The 13,027-nt window shown below is 36.8% G+C and overlaps 1 protein-coding gene across 1 annotated transcript in view; it reads left to right on the top strand.

Moving 5' to 3' along the window:
- DOK6 (docking protein 6) overlaps nt 1-13,027 on the top strand; it is a 251,710-nt gene that overhangs the window by 150,303 nt on the left and 88,380 nt on the right. Inside the window, exon 5 of the mRNA XM_058020153.1 lies at nt 4,150-4,339. Within this exon, the coding sequence (XP_057876136.1) occupies nt 4,150-4,339 (190 nt within the window). The remainder of the gene's footprint in view (nt 1-4,149; nt 4,340-13,027) is intronic.

Raw genomic sequence — 13,027 nt, 5'->3', positions numbered from 1 at the left:
TAGGGCATTTTCTAGGGTCTGTAGAATATCTGTAATTTAATACATAAAAGCACTTTGCATGTATTTTTATTCGTCTTCTGTTATCCTTAATCCATTTTTATACAATAGGTTTGTTTTTTGGCTTTTTTTAAAATAAATGAAACACAGTTTTATTCAGAAAAGCAAGATGTTTTCAGTTTTAATGTTAATCCAGTGAGACTTCAGATTCTTCTCTACCTTACTACTTACCACTGAAACAATTTGAAGTATTTACCTGCCTTTTTATTTTTATTGATATGCTTACATTTTTAATGAATGCAAAGCAGAATATTTATAAGCAAAGGGAAAAAAAGTATTTCTTCTGAAATCCTTGTTCCTCACTGCATACAGCAGAAGGGAAACATTCTAATAGCCCTGAGATTTGAATTAACACAAAATGCTGCACCTTCCAGACTTTAAGCTCTCTTTCCACCTGAAAATTAGCCACAGTTGCTCAGCAGGAGAAGTCTCACTGGTGGAGGAGTTTCTTTCACATATAAATTGAATATTTGCTTTCAAATCCTCTACTTATTTATATAGGTGCCACCAACCTGACTGTCACCTTCTAGAAGTAATTTTTTACCCATCGTTAAAGCTGAAATGAAACCAAGCATCTGGATTGCAAGATTGCAATGTCATCTGGTCGGTTTTCCAGCTGGGATGGTTTAACCAAAGGAATCCAGTGATAAAATGGCAGCATCAGGATCACTGGGCTCCCATCATTTTGCTCCCCCAGTACAGCTGGAAGGCCAAGAGCATTTTGGAGTTGCTGCCAAGTCTCTGTCTCAGTCAATATGCTCATTTTCATAAAGACTCTTGTGCTCCTATGCCCTGGAAAGCATTATTAAATGTCGTATTCTTGCCAAAGCCCAAATGCTAAACACCTTTACCTGCACTAAGTGTATGATGAAGCATTGGTCTGCTTATTCAAGGAGATGGGAAAGAGCAGTCACATTGAGTGAAATAATAAGTGTAGCAATATATCAGCATTTTTTTCTCATCCTGGCTCCCCTACTCCCTGAACTTTGCTCTCACCTGTTTAGGGAAGGGAGGAGGATAGGAATCCTGAATGCTGAGGAATTGTGCCTGTTCAGTCCCAGTCTTACCTTGTCAAACAACATTGCATCTTGTTTGGTTTCTTCCATCTCCCTACTTTCTGGGCCCCTTATTAACTTCTATTTGCTTAGTTTTACTAGCCAATGGACTGTTATTATCTCATCCTACTCATATGCAGATGGTATCTGAACCAAAGAGAAGCAAAATAACCTATTCAATGTCATTCAGAAGATTTGGTGTCAGAATTCAGCTGGGATTCCCAAATCTGGCCTATGATGAGTGTTTGTTTTTGCCTGGATAAATGTAAGGGCAAAACATGCCACTAAAGATGGAATGACTGTATTGCTATTAGCTAGATACCTGCTCAAATATTTTCTGGAATGGAAAAATTCGACCCTGCATGTTAATTAATAAAACCATTTAATAGTACCTCCACCTTTCCATGTCCTCAGCTGCCCATTATTCAAAAGTATGGGTTTTGCTCCAAAAGCAAATCTATCCATCCTCAATCTTCTCCAGCACATATGTTTGTGTACTTGTTTTTCTTGCCAATTTGATTCAGTTCCAAGGGTGCTACGTTTTGCCCTGCAGCTGATGTTCACTTTAATCAGACATACTTCCTTTAATCCCTGACATCTCACCTTAGACACTGACCTCCCATGCAAAGTCAGCAAATGTCTCCTGACAGTTTGAGGATACCATATGTCCTGAATGCCCTTCATGCAAGAATATCCTCAAACACATCAGAGAAGTTGAGCATTTCATGACTAACCTGGTAACATCTAAAGCAAGTTGAAATATTTTGTGTCTTCCACACAGCAGTTTAATGTTAACTTCAAAAAATAATTGTACCTTTTCATTTTCTCTGCTGTCTGAGGCATTCTGTCGGTGAAGATGGGGAAAGAGAGAGATTTTCATTCTCACATAGTAACCCCATCCCCCATGGATACACTGTGTTATTTCGTGTCATGCAAGAGAGAAAGAGCTGACAGGCCAGTTACTGCATCTTTCCTTCAAATAGAGGAGGGAAGTGGCAATAACTGACAGCACAGCAATGCAAAGCTGCAGTCTAATACATGATAAAAGTACACTGAAAACCTGTGAGGAATTTCTGCTTGATGATCCCAATGACATATGGATACTGAAAGGGTGCATACACATACATACACACACATATATATAATTGAAGTGCAAAGTGAAAGTTATCTTGTTCACCACCATTCCCTTCCCAATTTGGTCTTTGACCCACTACTCCCAAGTGTGAGTCCTTCCATTTAGTTTGGAAGGCATTACATTACACCCCTGCCCCATGCACTCCTCTGAGCATTTGGGGGAATTCTCCTCAGGGATCTCAGCAGCCTCTGCTAATCTACTTGTGCCGTGTGTCACAAGGCTTTCACAAAATGTCTGGGGTTTCACACATGGGATCCTAGTCATAAAATTAAACTTTTAGGGCTAAAACCCATTAGTGTGACTAATGAGAACTTGGGCCTGGGAGAAGAGGTTGTGACTGAATGAATAAATTGGGGAGCCATTAATAGGACAAAATTAAATTGACTGAAACAGAACAACATTAGGGATGACAAGTTTACTTATAGTTATGCAGCAATTTTTATTGCTCAGCCAGCAGTTCCTTGCTTTCTCTAATTCCTCAAACTTTTGCCACTTTTTTCACACACATAAACTCACACACACTCATAACATATTTTATATCAACTCTCTTGCAATATTTTAACTGTTTTGTCAGAAACATATACATATATCAAATGTTTAAAAATTAGAGACACAATGCCTATGATACTGAATTTCAAACAGAATGAGAAGCTAATTTTGAGTGTTGCAGTAAATTTCTCTCACTTAAATTTAAATTCCTTCCTAATTTTAGGACAGTTCTAATGGTGGATTAAAAATGTTTAATCCACCCTTTTTGCCCTTTAACCCTTTTTACTTTATCAAGTAATTGGAAGCAAATTTCCTATCAGTTGTCCCTCTAAAGAACATTTTCCTAATATTGTTATTGAATAAGCACTGCTCATGCTCATACTTTGAATTGTTCTTACCTTTTTTTGTCAATACCTTCAGGCAATAGAATTGACATTTTGCATTTTTACCCATTTCAAAGATGAAAAAACTGTGACAGGAAAGTTGTGAGTGTACTGCACTTTCTCCCATATGATGCTGTTAAGCCCTAATATTGCAATGCATGTAGTGTTAAAATATAGGCTGGCACGTCCAACTGTACAACCAGAAATTTAACTGAGATTTTCATCCTTTGTAGAAACAACTCATAGGAACATTAGTTATTCTTCAAAGAAAATTGCATTTGTATTTAAATTTCTTTCTAATAAAATTTACTTCCTTCCATATGACCATATGAGTTAATGGTGTTTTACATCACCTTGGTTTTTGTTTTTTCCTGTTTTGTTTTTTTTCCTGGTTTTTTTTATGAATTTTTTTTGCATTGCTTATTAAATCCCATGCAATTCAGGCACTTCAGAAAATTATTAATGCCCTTGACCTCCTACTGCAATAAGTGCACTTTGCAAGCAAAGTGCAGCTGACAGTGATTGATGTCATGACCATAATAATATATCATATTGAATCAGATGTTTCAAGAAAGCAACAGATGATTAAAATTGTTATTAATTTTGAAAATATGAATTACTTTGGCAAATAAACAGAAACTGAATGCAAGGAATATAATTATTTACAAGCTTCAACAAGTAAACTTGGATTTGCAATTTCAAGGACAGCTTTTCCAAGAGGCGATGGCTGCACATACATATTTTTTGAGGATACCTTTAGTTCTATTCTTTGAGAGAGGAGTCTCTGTCAGAGTTCTCATTATTGTGAATTTTGATTTGTAAAGACTCATGGACCTTAGTGTGAGGGTAAAAAAGTGGATCCTCACCTCTGTTAAAGCCAAAAATTTGGCTTTGATTTCTGCATCATCAGAAATAAAGACCTTATTTTTATTTTTTTTTCCAGTTTTATTCATTTATTTCATTTTTATTTCCATTTTTATTTCCCATAAAATCTTACTTTAACCTGCGATGTCTTTGTGCTTTTTTCCAGAACGATTCAATGTATACCTTATGCCTACACCAAATTTAGATATCTATGGGGAATGTACAATGCAGATCACACATGAAAACATCTATCTCTGGGACATCCACAATGCCAAGGTCAAGCTGGTCATGTGGCCTCTGAGCTCTTTGAGGAGATATGGACGTGACTCAACGTGGTTTACATTTGAGTCTGGAAGGTAAGAGCTAAGGAGATGCGAAAAAAAGGAATAAATGAACAATGGGTTGGTTTTGTTTTTTTTTTAATAAGCAGTCTGATAAATTAAATATGCCTCTCCTTATAAAGCAAGACAAAATACATGGCCTCTCCATAGTCTTCCCTTTGCTGAATATTCCTTTTCAATATATCCAGGCCAGTGTTTGAAATAAACGTTAATATGTCTCATATTAAAAATGAGCTTAAGCTCCCTCTGACTTTTATTTAACTGTGATTGAAATGTCATTCTTAAGGTTTATCAGTCTCACTGTGCTTAAACACTAGTGGTGGTATGATTTGAGTACTTTTGATGTAGAAGAAATTAATTCTGGATCATGGAAAAGGCTCATCACACAAGTATGAATGGAATAGCTTCCATTACAGTGGATATTACTCTTTTCGGATGTTCCTGATGACTGATTGCCACCCTAGAGTATAATTGCCAGCAGGAATGCAGAGAACATTGTGAACCAATAAAAAGGGTAGCTTCTTTTCCTGCCTGCACTTTTATTCCTCATTGCCATTTCCATCTTCAGATCAGTTTTAAATTTCCATAGAGCTCTGTTTTGTCTCTCTTTAATGCATTTCATATCTTGCCATTAGGTTCACTGCCATTTCACCATTTTTGCACAAAAATAATTCTGCATTTAACTCTCCCTCTGGTGGTGTTTCAACTTGTATTTTATGGTTCTAGACTATTTTTTTATGGTTTGGTTTGGGTTTTTTTATGGGTCATCCATACTCCTTTATGAGGAGCCTGATGTTTGAAACAATCTCTTGTTTACAAATTACAGGTATCTCTACACTCCTGGGCTAGACACACTGATATGTTAAAAAAAAATCTTCATATGCTTTTGATGTTTACTTATTCAATACTATTAACAAATATTCACAAAAGTACAGTTTGTGATCAGAAACAAAACCATGGATCCCCTACTGTCTAAGGGCATAATGGCCAAAATTCCTTTGCCATTACTATAGCTGAGAGTTACCTTTTTACCAGTAATTTGTATATCGAGAATGCTGTCACTAGACCATTTTGATTCTCTGTTAGTTTTCTGTGATGAGTTCACATGAAGACATCACTGGAGTTTTTTATTTAATTTTTTTTTTTTAAATAGCAAAAGTTGACCCATGTTTCAACTTGATTTCAATGATTAAGCTGAGGGGCCTATTCAAATACACAATTTTAGCATGAATTAGCATTTCAAGCCTCCTACAGTATTTTAATTCCATTTCAAGCCTCCTACAGTATTATAATTCCATGCTAGTATCTGAATATCATCTGCTCCTACAGTCCATGAACCACATGACCTGATGAAAAGTGGATTGTTTTCCTGTGTTTTATTATTATGAGATAGCTCTGCCTTTATCTGTCATGCTTTATTGTCTTTGATCTGATTCCTCCCTTTTTGCTTGCTTGGGAGTACTTTGTCTATCTGATTTGAAAATGCATAGAGGTAAAAAAAATAGGGCTAGAGAAAAGTTGGTATCTTCAATAACATCTGAAGGCTATAGAGGGCTATAATAGCACTCATTTTAAAATCTGTTGTTGATTTGCTTGGGGTTTTACTTTATTTTTTAATCAACAAATCATCTTTCTCCTCTTTCTGAACATGATTTGCTTTGTTCCCTGATCTGCTAGTACCTTAATACAATAAATTCCTGATGCATGTTGTTTTATCAGAGGTGAAGCACTCATCCATGTTTTATGAGAATGTTATGCAGTAAAAATTTTGTTGCTTTAATTTTTCCCTAAGGCTTAAATATTAAATGTAGGCAATTCCTTTAAAGGAAATATTTTTGAATAGGTTATTATGTTTTAGTATGTTTTAGCAGATATCCAGTATATGTGTATGAGGTTTGCATGAACATTAGAAGCTCGGTTTTATATATTTTGGTATTACTTTGTTTGAGAAAATAAATCCCTTCAATAACATAAATGGACGTATTCACAAAGAAATACTGTGTTAAATAAATTGATCAGAATTAAGCTTTTTGACAAATTTATATTTTAATAAATATATTGCTTTTCATTTAAATAGAATATGAACTTGGATGTATAAAAGTGAACTGCCCACTTATCTAATGAAATGCAATGACTACACAATTTGAAGAATGTCTAAAACATGGGAGGAATGAACTCAGATTATTTTAATCTGCCAGATTTTTCTGTATGGTTTTGCACTGAATTGGAGTAAATATGTACCTTGCACTGTCTATGAAGTTAGACTTGTCCTGATTTTTTTATTATTTATTGAAGCAATGAAAGTATTCCTTGCTCAGACATTTCCTTAATCTGTCTTTTTGTCTATCCAAACCCTGCTGAGATATGGGGAAAACCATTTTGTGTGGCTTTGTTCAATGCTGGATGGAGAGATTCTCATTACCTGAAGTACCTGATTAGGGCTAATCCCATGAAATCTCTTCACCTATCAGAAAACAGTCATTCACAACTCCATTAGGCACTACAATAGCTTTGTGTGGATTAATGCTGTTTATCTAACACAGTAAATGGATCAGAGCACATGAGGTAAGAGCATAGCTTTTACCTTTTGAACATCAAGGCTTTCCAACTAACCAGTCTTGTTCTGGATCTGGGAGTTGTGCTGGTTTTGGAAAGGTTAATTTTCTTCACAGCAGCTGTTATGGGGCTGGGTTTGGGATTTGTGCTGAGCACAGGTTGGTAACCCAGGGGTGTTTCAGTTGTTATTGAGCAGAGCTTTCACAGAGTAAAGGACTTTTCTGCTCCTCACCCCACCCCACCAGCAAGCAGGGGGTGCACAAGGAGCTGGGAGGGGACACAGCTGGGACAGCTGACACAAGTGACCCAAGGGACAATCCTATAGCGTATGGCATTGTGCTGAGCACATAAAGCAGGGGGGAGGAGAAGGAACTGGGGGGACTTTTGGTGTTTGTCTTCCCAAGTCATTGTTGCTATGTGTGGTTGAGAGAAGTTTTCCTGGGAATGGTTGAACACCTGTCTGCCCATGGGAAGTGGTGAATTAATTCCTTGTGACATTTTGCATGTGCACAAGGTTTTACTTTACCTATTCCACTGACTTTCCTCACTTTTGCCCTTCCGCTTCTCTCCCCCATTCCAGCGGGGGAGTGAGAAAATGGTTGTGTGATACTTTGTTGACAGCTGGGATTAAACCACAACAGGAGTTTTAATGTTTAATCATCAATGATTCACAGGATTTCCTTAGTTTATGGATGTATATAATGTGTTCAGACACCTCGTTCTCATTATTTTGGATATTGGACACATTGGAGGCACTGTGGAGTTGACCTGCATGGGGGCACTTACTTCTCTTCAAACTTTTAGAGGTGCTGCTCCATGTACAGGGGTTAAATTAGCCTTTGACTGTCTCTGATGTTAAGCCTCTGAAAGGGGAGGTGTGTCCTTACGGAGCTGCCCACCCTGACTGTCCACATGAAGTTGCTCTTAATTTGCAGGGGATTGCATTAAGTACATGCAGTTTAAGAAACGTGCCAGAAAAGTAGTAAAACAGCTACAGGGGAAACGTTTCATAGTCCCGATCAGGTGTGAAGACATCCTTTTCAGTCTCTTGTCCAAATTACAGGATTCATTTTGGTGATGCTGTAAGCCAAACAATCACCATTAAAAAGAAAAAATTCTTACCATAATAAAGGCCATAAACAATGTTTAAATTCCACTCTCTGGTAACTACAAAAGGCAGTTGTCCAAGCTTTCCTTTTGGCAAAACAAGTTGTCTGAGGCATCTTTTTAGGATTATAAGAGGATACTCCCAAGAATTCAGAATTGAGACACAGAGAAATTTAGGCGCATATGGACTCCTTGTTCATTTTGAAGTGTTTTTTCTTTCACTTTACTGTAATTTTGTCTTTTACATTATTTTCTATGTATGGAAGCTGTCTGGTCAAGTGTATTAACTGGCTAGAAATATGAAAAAAGAAAAAGCTGAAGTTGAGTTAAGCAGGGTGAGAAAATGAGGAGATGGGCTGTGGAAGCTCCAGCCAAAATTTGTCAAATTCTGTGAGTTTCCAGCAGAGACTTTGAGGCAGAAGGTTTTTTTCTTGGATTTTTGAGAGCAGAAGGAGCTGCAAATCTATTACATACTCCTTTTTCTGAAATACATTTTCTTTTACTTTGTAGACAAGATGTTGAAATTTAAACAATTTCAAGTATTTCCAAGTAATTCATGCTGTGCATTCAAAGAGACTCATTGAACCACACTAAACTATTCCTTCTTTATTTGCCTTTGATTTAGTTTTTTTTGTTCATCAGAGAAAATTTAATGAAATATGGTCTTCTCTATCACTTCTAAGATCTGGAATCTGTTTCTTTGGTTAAGAAAAATATTAAGCTCAAGCATTACACAGTGGCGACATGAGAATTTCTCAGATTTTTTTTCCCGAGACTGATATATTCATTTTCTCTGTGGTACATACACAGATGCTAGGGTTATCTGAAGCAGAAAGTTCACTGTTTCCTTCAGGCACTACATCTGACTGAAATGTTTCATTTGTCTGTCAGTCCTCTGTGGTGATTTTTGGTGTTAATATGAAATGTATTAGTCAATTAACCCTTAAAGCTCAGTCACAGTTAACATGCTCTTTTTTCTTTATGTGGGAGGAGGCCCCTTATGCATTTGCCTTGTGAGACAGCTATCGTGGGACTTCATACACTCCTGTACATGCCTGTACCTCCCTGAACACAAACCTGCAATTCCTGATTGCTGGTGGATTATCTATATAGTGGATTAAGTTTATCTATCCTGGGTTTATGATGGAATTATAAATCATATATTTTAAATCATTCTAAATATCATTAAAAATCATAAGCTTGTGATAGAATTTGTGAGTCATTTTGGGTAGAGCAGCAGTATGAACACTTGTGCAGCTCCAGTAGATAATTTATCATTTCACATAAACATTAGCTCAGAGCTCTCAGTATCCCACACATTAAATAGTTAAGCTTGCTAGGATCTTTTCCTTCTTTTACACCTTTGTGATATTTTCAAAAAGCCAAATTACCCATGATATAAATTTTCTGTGGTTTTATGTTTCCTCATGGTCCCTTCACTTCTTTCTCATATCCTTTCCACAAGTGGCATATATCTCTAAAATCTGAAAATAAAAAACTTTCTTGAAAAAGAACCATTAATCTCTTTTATGAATCCTACCCTGGCTTTCTTCTCAGTAATGACGCAGCTCTCGTTTTAGGGAAAGTGGCATTTCTTAGCACTGAAAAGGTTTGATTAGTTCCTGTTACTTAGCAGTGCCAAGGCTATACTGTAATATGTTGTAATTGTGGTTCCATTCCTACTTTTTTCCATTCCAACTCTCAGTTTGCCTCTTGCCAAATTCTTGACCTGGAATAAGCTCTGTGTTAGTCATTTGATTCACTTTAACCCTACTTAAAAAGGAGTTGAGTGTTTAACTCATCTACAGGACCCTTACTCTGCTTTTGATCTTGGTACCTAATCTAAGAACTCTTTTGCTACCAGAAGCTAATATAGCTCATTGTAAGTGATTTATAAAGTGCTCATTGCATTTTCTCTCTGCACAGGCTCCTCTCAGACTGCTCCAGCATTGATAAGTCAGAGCAAGTTCCATCAAAACTCACATAGCAATTAAATTCTTCATCATATAATTGACTATGGGAAGCAGAGAGGAGAAAGGGTTGCATTGTACCTTCTAAAGCATTCTGCTTTTTTAAACCCTTTTTTGAAAATTGCTCATGATATACAAACATACAAAAGATTTTTTCCAACTGACAAAGAGTGCCTGATCCATTTCACTTCACTGAAAGATAATTTTTATGAGAAAAACAATGACATCTTAAAAAGAACTATATTGAGGGAATTTCCTTTTTTAACAGAAATAGATTGAAAAGTCAGTGACTCTTAGGACAGAGGACCAAGATTCATAGATGACATTGTGTAGCATAATAACAAATAAATTTATAAATACTAAATTGATAGCAATGAGCACTTCACTAGCTAATGAATTCAGCATTGTCCAAGCGATTTTCTTATGAATTTGTACTGAGTGAAAGAGATGCAGTTAGAAAAGCAATCACCCAAATTTTGTCCAGTGACCACAGCAGACGTGCAGCTGAGAAGGAAAGCCAACATCTCTGAGGTGTCTGTAGAAGTGGGTTATATTTGCAGATCACAGAGGGATCAGTGGGAGTTGTCAGCTGATCACCAGCTGTCCAATACCATTTGTTTATTTGAAATGCTGCAAAGCTTTTTAATGGAATCAATAAGAATGGTGTTGTATTTGACTTATGTATTAGCAGACAGCATGTTAAGTTCCTCCTATGATCTTGGCATTGCATGATTTGTGCCTTTCAGCTGTAGTGCCTAATTTGCTTTCTCCCGTCATAACTCAGTCACCTCATAGTCAAATTAAGGCTTGTTTGAAAATATTTTGAGACCAGCCACCATTTAGCTTTCAGGAGGTTCTCCATCCATGTGTGAGCCCAAAAGATTTATTTACTTACCATATTCTTATAGTCTCTTTTTCATACCTATGCTCTCCTGTAGGTTTGCATTGTTGGATTAATATTCCTGAAGCTGAGTATGGCTAACAAGGTTATTGCTGTGTAATGTATGAGTGCAGAAGAAGCAGACAAAATAATTCATACGTTCTTAATCACATTAGGATTCGCTTATTGTTTCAACTCTGCATTTTAACCTTTGAATTACACTGTCAGCAACAGCAATAATTAATCTCATATGGCAGGTCTGGATAACTTGAAACATCCCAGCAGCAGGTCCTTTTATCTCCAAGAGGCATAATAATCTTTAACTTCTTACCAGAAAATACAGGAGGGCTAAAATTACTCAGATTTGAAACCCAAAACAATTTAGTAAAAAAAAAAAGAAATTGATGTGAAAACTCAAAAGCTTTTAAATACAAAATACTAATAGATTTTGCAACATTCTTCATTTAATATATAGATGCCATTTACAATAAAACTGTCTGGTTTAGCACTGAAATACTGTTGCATCTCTCCCCCAGCAAGGCTATTTGCATGAACTAATTAAAAATGCTGAAACTTGATGCCTAATTATCTATACCATCAGTGGAAGAGTGTTAAACGCTTCACAAAGGGCAATCCAGAAGACCACGTTTTGCACGGAGAACCACGTAGCCAGCAAGAATGCTAAGGACAAATAAATCCTTCTTTTCTCCAAAGCTTATGAATGTAGGATCATCAGTTGAGGAGGAGGTTTGAAATTTCCATTATGCCAGGGCTGTGTACTGTACAGACATAGAAGGAAGTAATCAAAATGCAGAAGCTGGGATTTGCACAACAAAAGAGCCTTGTTCATGAATATGTAGGGACCTGTGCAAACCCGTGCTTGCACATGCACACATGGAGCATTGCAGAAGCATAAAGGGGCATGGTTTTATATGTTTGTGTCAGGAACTCTGGTTCCTCTGCTGGCACATAGGTTTATTCTAAAGGCATTTTAGTGTTGAACAGTTGTCTCTTGTATATCACATGCAAAAGCAGTTGCAGTGGATGTTTTATTCTTCTCTCAGGCTTGAGTCTTCATTACAATGAAACCACGTTGAGTGTAGCTTGACTGTTTTTCACTACTCTTGAACTGAGAAAGCTGGTTTTGGAAGGTTTTGCCTAATATCTTCCTAATTCCTCCAGTTCTTTCAGGAAGTGTCGATTCATTGTTCTCAGAATAATACCTCACTTCTAAGTAGCAGCTGAGGCCACTTGGTCTGTTCAGCCTTGGGGAAACTGAGGGGAGACTCCTTGCATCTACAACATCCTCACAGTGGGAAGAGAAGGGACAGGTGCTGATCTCTTCACTCTCATGACCAGTCACAGGACTCAAAGAAAGGATGAAACTGAGTCAGGAGAGGATTAAGTTAGATATCAGGAAAAGGATTTTCTCCTTGAGGGTGCTGGAGCAGGCTCCCCAGGGGAGTGGTCACAGCACCAAGGCTGACAGAGTTCAAGAAGAGTTTGGATCGTGCTCTCAGGCACATGGCGAGTCCTGTGCAGGGCCAGGAGATGGGCTCTATGATCCTGATGGATCCCTCCCAACTCAGCATATTCTATTATTCTATAAAATACCTATTGGCATCTTTTTGTTTTTCTTTATTAAGATGCATTTCTGGCAAATGTGGGTACCCAGTAACTTCTTTGCTTCCAAAAGAGGTCAGTAGAGTGGTTTTGGCCATTACTGTCAGTCACAGATGAATAGCAGTTCCAGAAATACTTCTGTGTTCCAGACATAGTAATTGTGTGAGAGCAGAAATTCTAGCTTAGAAATTTCCACGGTGATTCTTTTTTTCAATAGTTGCCTGCTAACTTTTCATTAGTAAGTTGAATGTCCTTAACAATAAGAGTTTTATATGTATGTAAGTTATATTTACACACATTTCCCACCATACTTATGGTATTTGTGATCTCATGGCATCCAAGAGTGCATTGGAATGTATCAGTAACTGTGGAGGTGACTAACATTTTCTTTAAATTGGTGCAGGTTTTTTTTACATTTTTTTGCTTTTAAAACCAATCAATAATCATGAAAATAATATTTTCATCTATTTATTAATTAATTATTAATTTCATTCATTATGTTATTGTTTAGAAAAAATCTGCTTTTCTGCAAAAAGCTATTGATAATCAAAACCAAGAAAATAATAT

Source organism: Melospiza georgiana, chromosome 1 (genome assembly GCF_028018845.1).
Source record: "Melospiza georgiana isolate bMelGeo1 chromosome 1, bMelGeo1.pri, whole genome shotgun sequence".
NCBI lineage: Eukaryota > Metazoa > Chordata > Aves > Passeriformes > Passerellidae > Melospiza > Melospiza georgiana.
Note: the sequence above shows the minus strand (reverse complement) of the source record. Positions and strands in the feature narration are given on the sequence as shown.